General features: G+C 39.2%; 1 protein-coding gene across 1 annotated transcript in view; it reads right to left on the bottom strand.

Annotated features, from left to right (window-relative positions):
• RB195_020565 (uncharacterized protein) overlaps positions 1-13,041 on the bottom strand; it is a gene marked incomplete at both ends in the record, with an annotated part of 32,186 nt that extends 19,145 nt beyond the window's left edge. The window contains 16 exons of the mRNA XM_064188923.1: positions 6,699-6,833; positions 6,890-7,022; positions 7,142-7,236; positions 7,345-7,516; positions 7,570-7,694; positions 7,747-7,860; positions 7,936-8,009; positions 8,189-8,264; positions 8,336-8,432; positions 8,970-9,109; positions 9,219-9,288; positions 9,463-9,567; positions 10,130-10,187; positions 10,521-10,681; positions 11,565-11,685; positions 12,854-13,041. Of these exons, the coding sequence (XP_064044804.1) occupies positions 6,699-6,833; positions 6,890-7,022; positions 7,142-7,236; positions 7,345-7,516; positions 7,570-7,694; positions 7,747-7,860; positions 7,936-8,009; positions 8,189-8,264; positions 8,336-8,432; positions 8,970-9,109; positions 9,219-9,288; positions 9,463-9,567; positions 10,130-10,187; positions 10,521-10,681; positions 11,565-11,685; positions 12,854-13,041 (1,864 nt within the window). The remainder of the gene's footprint in view (positions 1-6,698; positions 6,834-6,889; positions 7,023-7,141; positions 7,237-7,344; positions 7,517-7,569; positions 7,695-7,746; positions 7,861-7,935; positions 8,010-8,188; positions 8,265-8,335; positions 8,433-8,969; positions 9,110-9,218; positions 9,289-9,462; positions 9,568-10,129; positions 10,188-10,520; positions 10,682-11,564; positions 11,686-12,853) is intronic.
• Between the last annotated feature and the right edge of the window lie 2,775 nt (positions 13,042-15,816).

The following is a 15,816-nucleotide window of genomic DNA, read 5'->3' as shown; positions in this document are numbered from 1 at the left end:
GGTTTAATTGGAACTTATTGGACTTAACTGCAAATAAGAGGTGAACATATTTCAGTTGTGACGAAGTTTCCCTTCTTCATCAGAAGACGTCAACGTTACAACGAAACCCAGGGGAAGAAAAAGGATTTTTCTGAACAAATCGTGCTCAAGGATGGACAATGTGATCTTTTCCCAATCTGAAATCAGAATCACAATTCGCGCAAATGAAAAAATACTGATAGAATGCAAAACTGAAGTGTTCTACAGTGTTTACCGGTACTACCATCGTTAAGTGTATCTGAATTTTGAAAAAAAAATTGGAATAAAAGTTTCAGAAGTGCTAAAATAGTGGAAAAAGTTGGATGTGTCATTTTCACGGTCACTATAACATAGAAATGTCAATATGCTCTACACGTCCCACTTTCGCACTTTATAGAGTTGACATGTCTAGAATAGGATCTTCTTGATTGCAAATAAATTCGGTCCAAAATCTCTATTCTCTCTCTCTCCCTCGGCCCCCAAAAATTTGTTGTATTTTCCTTTTTTTTTTACTTGCTTCTTTTCTTATGTTTTCAAGATGCGCCAAAATTAATAGTAGCTGATTTGACGCTGAAACATTGCATTTCATATTTGTGATCAAATTGAATCACTTAAGATCCCGGATCACTCATGGATCTCAGGTCACTTATGATGATACAACAGGAAATGAAATAAAAAGATGTAAATATAAATAACGATAAGCAGAATATTAATAAAAACGTGCCGCTCATATAAAGCTCGACTTTTATTTGGGTCACCGCTGTATTCTTTACGATAGGTCCCATTCTTCCAAAGAAAAAACATTTTCCATTCAAAATTCTGGATTGCATAAGGTGTTCTTTCTTTAATTTCTACTTCCTATCAAACTATCGCCAGGATCTCCAAAAAAAATTCCGGAGAACAACATCAAAAAAAGCTCACCAGCCAGTTTCGTAGTTGGGATAAGCACCGTATGAGCACAGTCTACAGTAAACCGAAATCCTTCAGTATAAATCGAATGGCGCCGCAATTAAACGCCGACGGAGGTTAGCGGTGCGCGGCGAAATTCACCGACTCTCCAGCTGAGCTCACCGATCGTTTGGCTGCAGAATGCACAAACGGCGGCGTAGTGATACGTGGATGACGACAACGTCGACGACGCAGCCGCCGTCGCCGCACAAATACGTCTCGACGGCTATCGACATATTGAATCAACAGAGACAAGCTCACACACACACACACTCACCATCCTCACATCACATACACACTCATACAAGCACTAACTTCCATAAGCTTATCGCCTTCGTCCTCAAGTACATCCACTTCACAATTGCTGTCTTGTGAACACCACTTCATACACACAAACAACAAAAACATCGCAAGCGCTTCTTTTTTTCGTACACGAACGGATTTCGTTCTTGATCAGCTTCAAATTAAAACCGGAAAATCGTTCTCAAACGTTTTATTCCATTTGAAGTCTACGTTACCAGATTTGCAATTGTTCCTAACATCATTAGAAGCTTAAGACTACAGTATCACATTAAATGTGTTCGAGAAGCACGCAACAGCAAGAAGAAAAAACGAAAGAAAAGGGATCACACCGTTAAATACTAAAATCGTTACTGTACAAAAATAACCTCCGGATAACTTCCACGACTACTACTCTCAAGAATTACTGTCTAGGAGCTAATAGAGGAAGTTCGCTTCCTCGCCAGGGAGAGGAACAATTTTAACTGCGCTAGAACGGAACAAAAATTTGCCCACACCTTTTTTTTTTGCAAGAATCAGATTCGTAATGTCATATAAAATCATAGCGAAGTCCATCAAGTACCTGAAGTAATCCAACGAAATGAAGATATATCTGATACCTGTCCATTGACGTCTCCTTCAGCCATACCTTCTCGGGCATTTCTTTGTTTAAGCGTTAAACAATATTGTTATGCAAATAAACGCGCAAACATTGGAATGTTTGAACAATCCATAATATTTAGAACGAAGCAAAGATATCGCCCAGGAATCACACCAAAGATCAAAAATATCTCGGATGATACAGTTATAAGCCCCTTCCAGAAAATAATTGCTCATTTTGAAAAACGAAATGAAACGCTTGAAATATTCCTAGAGGAACAGATAGATTATTTAACCGTAACACTCCCAGGCTTCGCTATTATGCAGAATTAAAAAGGAAGAAAAAAGGATAGAAGGATCAGAAATAAACAGAGAACAGCTGGTTTGCGATCCAACCACACAATTTTTCACAAATTACATCTAAGAACCGGTTTTGTAGCCTTAGACTAGTACTTGCTACACCTGAATAACCGTTGTTACAATACTACAGTGTTCCGGATTATTGAAAAGAATCTAGCATGAAGAAAGAGGACATTCTCACCTCCTGTAGCAGAAGAATGACCTGCCAACTCATTACACGAATGTGCAAAAAAAGGCCAGCATTGTTGTATGAGGTTTAGGCAAAACTGTAGTGAACTCGAAAAAAAAGAGAAAGAAGTGAAATTATGTTAAGAAGAATGGATCAATGAAAAATCTCTGGACAAAGATGATCAAATCAGGTCAGAAAAAGACAACGTCCATCACTGGGTTCCCTGAGAAAGCTCAGGGAAAAAAATCACAAAAGAAAAAGACAATTGCTGGACTAAAAAAATCTGAAATATAAGCTGAAGCAGAAGAAAACAGCAGAAAAAAACGCCGTAAAAATAAACAGACGGCAGTTTTCTTACTGGCGCCAACATGATAGGAAAAACTACACCACCTCTTGGTTATACACTAATACTGTACGAAAAAATATCCTTTTTACAAGTCTGCAAAAAAATCCTCAAACTATCAGCATACTAATTTACAAAAGTTTTAATATCTGAAGGATGGCATCCATTAGCAATCCCTCTACACTTACAACATTGCGGTAAGACTCCCATGGTTTCACGTCAAGCACAACCGCAAACAAAGGTGGGTAGTGAGAGATTCATCGGAAAAAAATGAAAAGGATGAATTTTGGGAGAACTAAGATGACTCATTCCTTCGGTCTCTATCATAGCAAGAAAAGAGGTAAAAATAAACTAAGAAATCGAATAGGAAGGATACTGCAAAACAAAAACCAACCTTCCGGATAATACCAGGAAACACGTGAATACGAATAATAATTCTCTGCCATCGTCAACTTCTTCACTATGAAACGCTCTACGCACGTGAAACCCTTATGGCATAACTGTCAAAAAAATAATAACAAAGGAATACAGAAATCATGATATTGATCGGAACGCTACATATAACGTGACGGTGAGGAAACTACAGTTCGATGCGTTATGTGAACCATCGCCTCTACGTTCTCTTTCACCTCAAAAACGAGGTCGTTGTCGGAAAGCGGTCTCACGCACTCGCTTCAATACATGCGCAATCATTGGAATCGCAATCATTGGGCGAAAATACAAAATAAAAGAAGAACATGATATCGAAGTTAATGAAATTTTCCACAGTCCACATGAGAAAGAAATTATGCTAATATGCATCGTTTTTATTCTAAATGTAATGGGCAGAATGTCAATTTGACTCCATAGAAAAACATCCATGTTCAAAGTCATAAACAAAAGCCTACGATCCTGTAAATGACAAATTGACGACAAAAGTGTATAACTGATGATGGTATAATGCGTATAATGGTAAGTGCGCAAAGACAGCGGAAAGGTCACTTCGTGATTGAGATGCGTTGACTTCCAGACTTCAAGATCCATAGCTTCAAAAAAAAAACCCCATTTCTCGAAACGATAGAATGAAACGATCCTCAGAAAGAAAAATGCGTTTAATTCCATACCTCCACAACACCACTTGACATCTGCTAATTGCTACTTGTTCTTGTTTTGTACAATAATATCCCACAAATACGATAAATTCACGGGAGAATGTCGTTCGAAGGAAAGAAACCGAGAAACGGTGTAATCTTACGGTATTATCTTACAAGCTGCTCTTAAAATGGCTCCCAAAAAAAAAAAAAAGAAAGAAAGATGGCTACTTTGCTTTCAGGAACATTCCAGAATAAATCAAATGTCATAGCCTTAATCCTAGATTTGTGACCTTCTTTAGAGCTGCAGTAAATCATACTCAACCTATGTTCTGGAATTTAAGCTCTCTAATTTCATACATACGCTGTGGGTGCCGCTCATAAAACAAAACGAATTTTTGATAGGCGAAAAATTGCACATAATTCATGCAAGCTGAGCGTTATACAGGTATCGGAAGTCCAATTTTAGCTCATATTAAGATCCATTCTTATAACGCCACGGTTTAAGAGAGAAAAAAGAGAGCAAAGTTAGAGCAGAAATCTCACTAAAAATCGTCATGCTCGGGCGCTATTAACTTAACGCAGCGAAAAAATCGGCAACTTCTTCATCTGCTTACTGTTTTACTTTTTAAACGCTAACGATAAAAATGCAAATTTTCTACAAAGAAACGTAGTACCAACGTTTCACCCTTTGAAACCAACTTAACTAAAAGCAGCACACTCATCTCAAAATTAAATAGCAATTATTATAACACGAACCGGTGCAGCTAGCAGATCCGCAGATCTAAGAGATCAAAAAAAAAAGAAAGAAAAAGAAAGAAGAAAAAGAAAATCAAAACAAAGTGGCAGCTAAAGATGGCTAAGAATACAAAAAGTTATACAAACGGTGAGAAAATGTCGAAGAAATCCCTATGATCACCAAACAAAATAGCTCCTTTATAGTAACATTATGGTCTGAAAAGCGTGGGATTGCGCCTGCAGAGGTGGGGTGACTGTTAGAACCGTTAATATCTGTTGGCCTTTTTTTCGAAGCTACACATTTCTCGAAGTGTTATTCTAGAACCTGTTGGTCCGTTAAAAAAATTCCAAGCATACCGTAAAAGGTTCCGTAGCGTTTTCCCTTGCAAAACCTCTTTATTCTACCCAGAAACAAAACCCTAGTTATGTTCTACCATCAATGAAAAGAACTGCTCTTCATACAATATACGCATATTAATTCGCTGTAAACTCCAAAACATGGACCAAAAAACAAAGTGTAGGAACTGGAAAAAACGCATAAAGTTATTAAGAACAATTATCTACAGTGGCGAAAAAAAAAACAACTAATGGACACTTATGGACCCATAAATGATTTACGAGTTCAAGGTCATCAGAATGGACGGGCGCTATGCTCGACCTAAGTGACTCGCAAGCCCGCCCACTTATTGAACTTCAACTACTCGAACTTTAGAGAGGTAAGAGAGTGCGAACAAAAAACACTGCTACTGCTCAACAACACTTCCTTATTCCTGACACTGCCAACATCCTCCGGCCACGCCTACCTCTTAACCCCATTGGAATCTCCGCAACGGAGCGGAAAAGAACAGTTACACGGTTGCGATGAAAACGACGAGGAAATACTAAGATGGTGCAAATAAACGCCGAGCTTCACTTTAACGGCTAAAACATCCACTCAATAAATTGAACAACTGAATGCTGAATGCTTAGAAACGAAGGAAAGAAAGAGGAAAAAGAAGAAGAAAAAAGTGAAAAAGAAGAAGAAAAGAAAAAGAAAGGTAAAAATGCTGACTTTATGCAGTACGTTACGTGTCAACCGCTTGGTTTGACCATGTTTTTGAGAACAAAATTAGTTGGACTGTCAAAACAACACTACTCGAAAATATTAACATAAACCATTAGTCCAGTAGACTTTATGTCATTCAACAGCTTCAAACAACAGCTGCAAAAAAAATCCAATAAGATAAATAAAACGAATAATGATATATAGTAAGGAAACAGAAGAACCACACAAAAACACTTATAAGCTAACGACACCCAGACACTTAGAACATGTACTTTTGAGGTTTGGCAGTATATAATGAGTTTTCCGTGAAATTTATACTCGGTTAAAGGAACAGAGTACCACAAATGCATTTTTTCAAGACTAATACCAACCGAAGCTTTAGTGCCCCACAAACGGGCAGCTAGTGGGCTCATTCGCCGATGGACACACTTCATGAGAATGGACAGCGATAGTTATGCCGAAAAAAATCACCTAACCCATGTGGTGCACACGTGAAATTAGGCTTCTCACTTGTATTCCTTTCAATCATAAATTCGAGCTACGTAGTTCATAGAAAAGGCACTTACTGTTTTAGCTCAGTGCCCCAGTTACGATACCGTACACTGAGTAATATAAAAATCTAGGAGATGACGCATCGACCGCAGCAGAAACGTAGGCAAATAAACTATATGTAAAAGATTGTATGTAACGGAATTTTGAAAACATTTCGAACTACGAGACAGGAAATAGAATATTAGTGTATTAATGTCAAAATCCTCACTTATCAGAGTCGGAAAAATAACAAAATAAGACTCGTTGTTGAATTAGAACTGAGCTGGAAATCGCTAATGACGAGATAAACCGTACAGTGGATGAAGAATCAGAAAAGAATATACCGTAAAACTCAATGAATAAAAATCTCACCATCATATCAGTAATGTAAAGTGAATCCTTTTTAGGGTATACCGACAAGTAGATACAAATTATTAGCATGAAATACAAGATTTCTCCTTCATCTCTTAGGACTTACCATCAAGCAAGTGGCAAGTGCCGGAAGCTATAGTTCAACAAACAACATGCAATCACATCTACCTCTGCTCCAGCGGTTTTTCTGTTGGAAATAAGTCATAAATTTCATTAATCGCTCACCATCGGCCACTTCTGCCTTTCCTTTGTGTTCAGTTTTCGCGCGTGCCGCCGCTAACAGCCATTCCATTGTTAAATTCAACAGGCGTTCTGCCTTCGGTCCCTTTTCGCCCACCCATGGAATATAGGCGGGATTGACTGAAATGACGTTTTAAAATTGTTCTTCTTTTTGCTGGAAATCACCAGGCACCTACCTGCTAAGGTATGCGCCACAAAGTGCACAGCAAGCGGTCTTGATGTGCTTTCGGAGGACGCAACTGACTGTTTTGCATCCAACAGTCGTCCTTGGCTCACACTTTCGCTAAATTTTGACGTAGCCGGAGATACCTGCAGATACTAAATATCATGCTTATTTTAATTATAATAGTCAAAACTGTCCGGAAATGGTAATCTTAAATGAACAAGGGAATCTGAGAAGAATTCAAACAGTAACAACCGATGTTTACCTGATCTAGAGTCTGTCGACTCGTAGCACTAGTACTAAGATGATGTGACGAGCTCATATTAGTTCCACTCGTATCATCTTGGTGAAGACCGCGTTCTAAAATCCTTGATCACCACGTAGAATTCATAACATTTTATAAAGTAGCGATGGTAATAAGTCCAAACCGGGAGTTAAATCAAGAAAAAATCATGCAAAGAGACTCACCAGATTGTCTAGTCTTCACCGATCTCTTGGCCATATCTGACAAACTCCTGCCTTCTTTCCCACTAGTTGACGAAGAAAAGGACGCACGACCTTCCTGCGTTAACGTTCCATCGGTGTCACGAGTATCTCTCGAGGGTGCTATTGATTCTGTCACAGTAAGTGCTTTTTCACGCTGAAAAAGCTGTAATTATACTCGTCAAAGACTTAAACAATGACGTCACTCACGCTAAATTCGCTTCGAGAACGACTAGCATGATCTGTTGAGGCTAAAGATGGCTGAGGTGTAGACGTATTCCATTTCCTTACCAGTATGTCAGACTCTTTGAACTCGATGGATACACGTCCATCACCTAAAAATTAGGCAAGATAGGATTAAATAAAATGATTACAAAATATTCATACCATAAAACACGTCGATCATTCTTTGAAGTGCTGTCGTTGCCAAGAAAAAGCACAGTGGTAATGATGTTGGTGGTTGAATGTTCATGTTTTCGTCGTTTATTTGGATTCCCCCGTCTAAAGATCAGAAAAATAGTGATCAAAAGAGCAAATAAATCGAAATAAACGTTACATCACGTCCAAGCAACGTACTGATTGGTTTGTTGTTGACAGGATTGTGTGCTAGAATATCTGCTGGCGAATCCATAAGTGAAAAAAGATTATACCTAAAAGGCAGTTTATAACCAAGTGAAAAGTAATCGAGAAAATCGTTCTTCCGTAGAAGGACTACGCATCAAACTAGAACACATAAAAGTGAAATTAACCTTCAGCAAATTTGAATCTATCCAAGCTTTTGAAAAAGCAAACAACACATCAACGCTATCTGACAAATTTTCCTACTCACCAACTATGATACAACAGATCCACTTCGTCATCTTCCACAGGAGGCAAATAGGCAAACGGAGTAATGCTTTCATCGTCTGAATGTGACAAAAAGTATTCGAATGACTTTTTGCACTTGTATCAAACAACTGATGATCGTTTAACTCACGTATAGAAATCCTACAGTACTCGTCTCCGTACATCTTACGGCAAACCAACACCGTCAGCGCTAAAAGTTTTCTAGCCCAAGACTCAACCACGGTTACCTAAAAGAATGATAAGACCAATTCTGATACCAAAAGCGCCAATATTTCCGTAATTGCATTGTTGCAACGCTACCATGACATGGCTTATTTAAAGAATAAAAACCTTTGCTGTACTTATCATTGGTGCGCAAAATGTTAAGCGCAAAAAAATGGAAACGTTGGAACGTCGTCGTTTTTCATTAAAAAAAAAGTTTCTATACGGTCGGAGATTACGGAAAATCGCGTGATTCAGCTCATCTCTCCGTGATCCTCGTAAGAAACAGCACCAGGATTGCTTTAGTTCCTATGAGGTGCGGTGAAACGCGCCTCTATGCACACGTTCCGTCCCTATCAGCAGTCTGTTCATTAGTTTAACTCACATAGGCCAGTGAGAAGACCTTACTAATCCTCGAAGGCTCCACTCATTGATCAGGCGCATGCACAAAGGTGGCGCGTTGCAATGGAAGCCGCCATAAAAAAAAACGGCGACATCCAGGCCGTTTTTTCTTACAGCGACCACGGAGAGATAAGCAACCACCTGGATAGCGAACAACTTACGTGATGCCTCCATCGCCGACAAAGCGCCGCTAACGTCCGCCAGTACGTTGGTGACGGGATTTCTTCATTCATTACAGCATGAAACCACAAATCGAATAAGGTATCCACGACGCGTGAACCAACTCGCATACCCATTTCCTCTAAACATGAACGAACGCAGCAATTTGCAAGATTAGTACTCTTTGCGCACAAATCACAATGACTGGATGACTAAGCACGAATAATACAAAGTTTTTGTAATTCACCAACCAGGCGAAAGAGGATCAGCCAAGAGAAGATCGGCCGAATTAAGAAGAAAACTGAGCGTACGGGCCCAAACCTAAAGTAATTAGCACTCAAAGCGGAGAACCAGAGAAGTATTTACGAAAAAGAGACTAGATAAAAGCACATAATGTAATAAAAAAGCAGACCCATAACGTGATTTTCTTATGAAATTTAACTAAGAGTCACCGTTTTAGATGAACCGATTAAGGTAAAAGTAAAATGGGACAACCTCATTTTGATACTTCCTGCTTGCTGAATGTGTCAATCCTCTTATGGCATCCAAGACAGTTTCGACTTCTCGAGCCTGTCGCTCGATGGCTAACCCTCGAGGTACCTTGAATGAGAATCTTTGCAAATTTCTTAATTAATTACACTTTTTAATCGCAATTGTCCAAACAACCAGACCCATATTTTCGCAGCTCAACTGCAACTAGATTTTTCGCCATCCCTCAAAATATACATCTAGAACTTGAAGCAGCACTTCAAAAGAAACGGTTCCCAAAGGCGATTGAGAAGTCTAATGATCTCCCACATTTGTACATACAGAACCATGTTTATTGCTTTAAAAGTTGATGGATCTTCGGATTTTGCAGGGAAAAAACATCGGGGCTCCAAGTAAATGGTGGTAACGGATTAATCGCTTTAAAGGTTCTTTCTGATAAGCTGCCAAAATCAAATGAAGTCATAGGTGGGATAGAATACATTCAAAGGAACATTAAATAAGACTCTCATTGAAATTTTTATTAAAAATCAATATTGAACGTATTGCTAAGGTAGTGCTTGTATGCTAGATTAGATTACATCTGTTAAGGCTTTCCTATGCACTAACGACTCAGCAAAACAGCGACATCCCTACGACAAAGAATCAGTCTGTATCAAAGACGAAGCAAACGTACCTCTCCTTTTACTTCACTCCTTCGACAAAACAGATTTCGAAGCGCATCAATAATGTTCCTCAAATAACATGAAATTAGGTGTGTAGTGTGTCCAAAGTCCATTTGTGGCGTTTCTGTGACTTATTTCAACACAACTGGGCAACTATGAACGGAGCAGCAGCACAACGATGCGATATGGGCAAAACGGAAATCCTATTCAACCATTTTTGCACTAAATACGATTGGCCACGTGCTACCTTGCACAATCCGCCATCGTATTGGTGATGGCGTGACATTCAATACGTGCTTGGGCGTACTAACTCTGAGAAGAAAAACTTCTGAATTTCAATCGTATGGTTGAAACTTGCCGTTTACATGTCCGACCAAAAAAGAGTAAACTTCATTGACATACCTAAAATATTTTTCAGGTGTATTTAACAACGGCGTCGGTATGTTCCCATCTGGAATGTCAGTGAGTGCCAGCAACCAATGCAGGTAGATCCGTACAGCGCCATGTACTGTTTCGTATTCTCGATGCGTATAGAACGAAAGTGTTAGAGAATGATTCAGTACCTAAATAAAAATCGAAATGAATAGAAAAAAGAGAAAAGGTGAACACAAAGTTATGAAGATAAATGCACCCCAAGTGACTTTGGATCCACGAAAATAGTAATTGGAAGTAATCCATAAAGTACAGAAAATATTTCTTATACATTTCCCTACTAAGGAAACTTCTGTTGTACTTCTAACCACATAAAAACACTTATACTTTCAACACTAGAAGCAAAGGAAGTGATGTATGCAGCCGGTGTGTAACATATAGATCTATCGAACTCTTTTCCCCGATGCATCCTCTCAAGCATCTGCGCTCGATTTACCGTGCGCATCTGCACAATCAAAGTCCGATGGTCGCCGCGCGACATTGTTCGGGAAATATTTGCCTACGAGCAGTTACTCTGAAAAATTTTGCGGCCGTGCGTATAATGCAAAGCGTTGTGTATCTGCAGCAGAACGTAACAAAGCTGCAAACTACCGCAATAGAAAAAATATTGCCTCCGCAATGTGGAACTGCACATATCCACGGCAATGCCACAGGGTAATAAAATTGGTAGCATCAAGAGGTGACAGTACCTATACCGTGAATGAGTGAGGTAGAGAGGAGGAATCTTCTAAAAAGAAGCCTAATCCCTGGTGGACAACATCTTTGTCCCAAGTGTTCTGTACTTCAAGGCGTGTTCGACGCCGGTTTGTGTGGAAATGGGTATTACAGGTTAGTACAGTTCAACCGCTTGCAAAATCTAAGACAACAAACACGTTCTTTCGAGTGCTTAGTTAAAAAAGTTTTTGTTTTTGCTTTTTACTGTGCTATTTTTTAGATGCGTCCGCATCACACTTGGGACGTGATGCAAACGGTGTACAAAAGAAAGCTATAGGATAAATTTGAATATTTCCCTACCTGCATACACCATCTCAATTGATCGTCCGTCTGCAACCTGATGGATGCTTGCTCACTCTCTTCACTATCCGATCGAGTTAGTTCATACAATAGCGAGGATGACACTGATTCACTTGTAGTCCTGTTTAATGCATTAATAAATATACATATGTTCATTGAGCTATTTTTAACAGTTCAAAAATAAAGACCAAACAAAGAAGGATGGTAATGTAACTGCAGAGAAAAATGAACTATGCTGCTTTGCATCTTAATAAGGCAACGTAAGCGCCGAACGCGTTAATCCTATTGCTTTTAACAGGATTATGTTATTGTTCAAAACTTGTTCGGGTAGGTCACAAATTGCACTTTACCCTTACCAAATGTATTATATGTATGTACAAACACAACTGGAACTATTGGAAAACCAATGAATAGTTTTAAGTAGTAAAAGCATTTAAAAAGACCTATAGAAATCCGTAAATTCTAATGCTAAGTAAAGATGTGTATGGTAAATACAAATAATGCGAGTATTGTACGCTATTATTAATTACCAGACTAATTATCACCAACAAATATGTTTGATTTGAGCCTCTAACACTAATGCATAGGCCTTAGGGCCCCGATTGCATTAATTATTTACTTAAAGTAATAAGAGCGCCATTGAGTGCTCCTATTTCTCCCCTCAACTACATTTTACCTCTTTCTTACATCTACAATTCTTTTAAACCACTTTCAAATCAAACAGTAACCTCGGCAGCAATTTTCGGGAACATAACGAAAACAAATAGGTCCAAGTTTAAGCGTGCTATGTAATAAACTGATTGAGATCCCATTCGGACCATTTGATTGACTCCACCATTCATGAAACCCATAATTATGTTTCAGCCAATCGAAACTTTTCCATACTTTCATCAATGACAAAATTTTTTTTTTCGAAATTGAGTCATCCCTGATGACCGCCAAAATGTTACATAAAAGACACTTGGCATGAAATTGAACAATATATAAATGGCGAGAGCATAAATTGAAATACTTTCTATGCGCATATTTTTTCTAACATTTTGGGGCTTCCTATTCACCTCTATTAACAATTTCATTCTAAGCGTCTTTCACGTGACATTTTAGTCCCTATTCAACTTTAAAAAGATTCAAACTCATTCATAACAACTACAGAATGGCGATTTTTTTTCGTATTGTAACTGATGCTTATTCAAAAGCGAGAAAACACAAAAAAGTGGATATGAACTACGAATATGTGACCGTTTTGATTTTTTAAAAATGTGAAGCGGAAACAAAAAAAATAAACTTACTTTGTGAATAAGTCAAGTATGGACTTTGTAAGGTCGGGGAACTCGAGCGTCGGCCACTCCTCGTACATGGCCGGCGGTTCTGGTCCCAGTACCGGTCGTTGTCCGTCGCCCAATCCTCGATTCGTCTTCTCACCAACACCGCCGATCGGTTCGAGCGCTTCCTTCAATATCGACACGATTTGCTCCATGACGTCACGGACACTCAGGCGCACTACGCCACACAGTGATAATAACGACGACGACGCCGTGGTCTTCAGTGAATGCGTGAGACTCTTAGAATAACGAAGCAGACGAAGAGACGAGACAAACAAAGCTGGATAGTTGAAATTTGAACGGGGATTTTGTCCTAACCCACAGAAGAAGAATGATTAGTAGTAATTAGCATAGATTACGACCCAATACGCGACGTTTCGTGAGGTAGAGGTAGAATTTTGGGAACTGTCTGCTGCGCAGAGCGGGTCACAGCAATATCCCGCTGTGATTCACGTGCTCGTAATTGAGAATTCCGCACAATGTAAAAGTCATAAACATTGGATTCCCCCCGTGGGAGTGCGTAGACGCCTTTCTACCAACATTTAAGCTCATGAATTTCCAATTGAACACTCATTGAAGGGAAAATAAAGTCCATTTTCCCGTTTTTAACACCGTCGTCGTCGGCTAGAGAACAGAAACTAACTAATTTTACCGAACCTACTGACCCACTGTCCTCTTTTAATAGAAACATTTGGAAAAAAAATCCTTGAATTCTTCCAGTGTATATTCGAAACTAAGAAAGACCAAGAAACATCGACAATTCCAAATTATTTGCGATAAAGCTAACAAAGCCAAAAACAAATAATAACCATTTAAATGATATCTCAGGTAATTTCTCACTAATCATGCATCAGCAATGAACAAAAATTCAACTGCCATCGATTTTCACACTGCATGCAGTTGGATTTCTGAAAAGAAAAAAAAACACTCAAACTGCATGATGCCTGCCTAATTACAACCATAACATTTAGGATCTAATGGAGAAAATATGTTTCTTTTCCTTCACAGAATAAATTCCAGTAAAGATTGTTGTACAATATCGATGCTAGGTGTTGATTTCTTGAACTATGACACCGAAATGCTTCATGAGAACGATACAACATATTTCTACGGTTACACAGTATGTTTGTATCCCGAAACTACGTAACAGGAAAGCCATCACATAAATAAGATAGGGGAAACTTTAGCAAATATTGCAATGTATGCAGAATGCAAATCGGAGACGTCTAAATAGTTGCACAGACGTAATTGCAGACATTGAAACTTTTCAAATGAAGATTTCGTCTCATCTCTGTCTCTGTCGTCAACATTTTATTCTGTCTCGTCTCTGTCGTCAACATTTTATTTTTTAACACATAATAGGTTCTGAGTACAGTACATTACAAATGTAAGATTTCCATCGTCAGAGGTTTCCGTTCGCAAACTGAAATAAATCGGAAAGTTATATATCTGTTTGTTTATTTATTTGTTGAGATGTTGACTTCTTTGGACTTTTGGACACACATAATGGGAAGTAAAATTTTGGGACGACATTTTTTGATTAAAATGTAGAGGGGCCACGATGGCGCCCTAATTTCTAGAAGTGAATAACTAAATCAATTAGGGCCATAAAACATAAGAATTAATTTTAGAGGATCTACGACTTGTAAGCTAAAGTTACTAAGAGATATAACTTCCAAAGTCGAAAGGGCGTCCAGAAATAAGTGCTACTGAGTGCCCTCCCATCACCCAACTACATTTTCTCCCATATTTCTTCTGAGAGATACGCTCAGTTTCATTAATGATATCTAATTTAACTGGGACCTTTTGAGTCGGACTCGTCGTGTGCAGACCATTCCTAGCACCATCGCGATCACATCGAATTGCACTCTCGCTGCAATTCGATGTGGTCGCACCCGAATCGGGACCGCTACGCCTCGCCGCGCCGCTTCGAGCACAGCCGCCTACGCAATTGCATCGAGGTTCAGATCGTTTTGACTCGACTATGTATGCAGTTGCGTCAGTGCGGTTGCGGCGGGGTTTCGCAATTATGAAGTTGACCCTGAATTCCACGCGCCCCTTCAACCGCAGTCGCTTCTGCAGTTAAATGTCAGGTTATTCTGACTCAGTTGTAGCAATAACATTTAGCTGCTATGGACTGTACTGAATCACAAATGCGACCGTGGCCAAAAGGATTTGTTCAGCCTAACGTCAAAATTCAGTTAATTGTGACAACGAAACCACATAGATTGATTATTTCCAGCCCAACAACTGTGATGAAAAGGCATGAATGGTTATTTCGGATCTTGGCAACTGACTGGAAATAATTAACAAACAAAAAGACATGGGAAATAAGACGTCAACAGAATTTCTTCGAATAAAGAAAAGTTGATCGTGAGTCACGACGGGAAAGACGCAAGTCTCAACAAACAGTGCGTGCAAATAAGCATTACTCACCAATACGTCGCCCTAAAACGCTCATAATTCATATGAAAAAATCATTTACGTAATAGTCACACGTTCAGAGAAGCTGGATACAGTTTTCTTACCGAAATATACAAAACAAATGTGAATTTTAAGGTATGATGTCCCGATCGGATAGAATAAAGAGATGCATATTAGACTAGTTTTAGGCGTTAAAAATTGGAACATTGACAGCTCAACTCGAAAATACTGGCGATTATTGCAAGCGTTATCCGTACATTTCTAGGCTGCACGTGAACCAATTCGTTGGGCAACGTGTACACATATAGAAGGGTCAAAACGATATGAAGCACGCAGCAGTTACCTAAGCGGCTGCGTTCGAACCGGTGCGGTGGAGCGTTGCGGTTGAGGAGATCGAGTGGGAACCCTTACTAACACCACCTGCATCGCTGCTGTTCGCGATGGTCCCACGTCGATCCCAACCGCCACCTCTACCGTGCCGCTTCGAGCGCAGCCGCTTACGTAAG

The sequence above is a fragment of the Necator americanus genome, chromosome II (genome assembly GCF_031761385.1).
Source record: "Necator americanus strain Aroian chromosome II, whole genome shotgun sequence".
Taxonomy (NCBI): Eukaryota; Metazoa; Nematoda; class Chromadorea; order Rhabditida; family Ancylostomatidae; genus Necator; species Necator americanus.
Note: the sequence above shows the minus strand (reverse complement) of the source record. Positions and strands in the feature narration are given on the sequence as shown.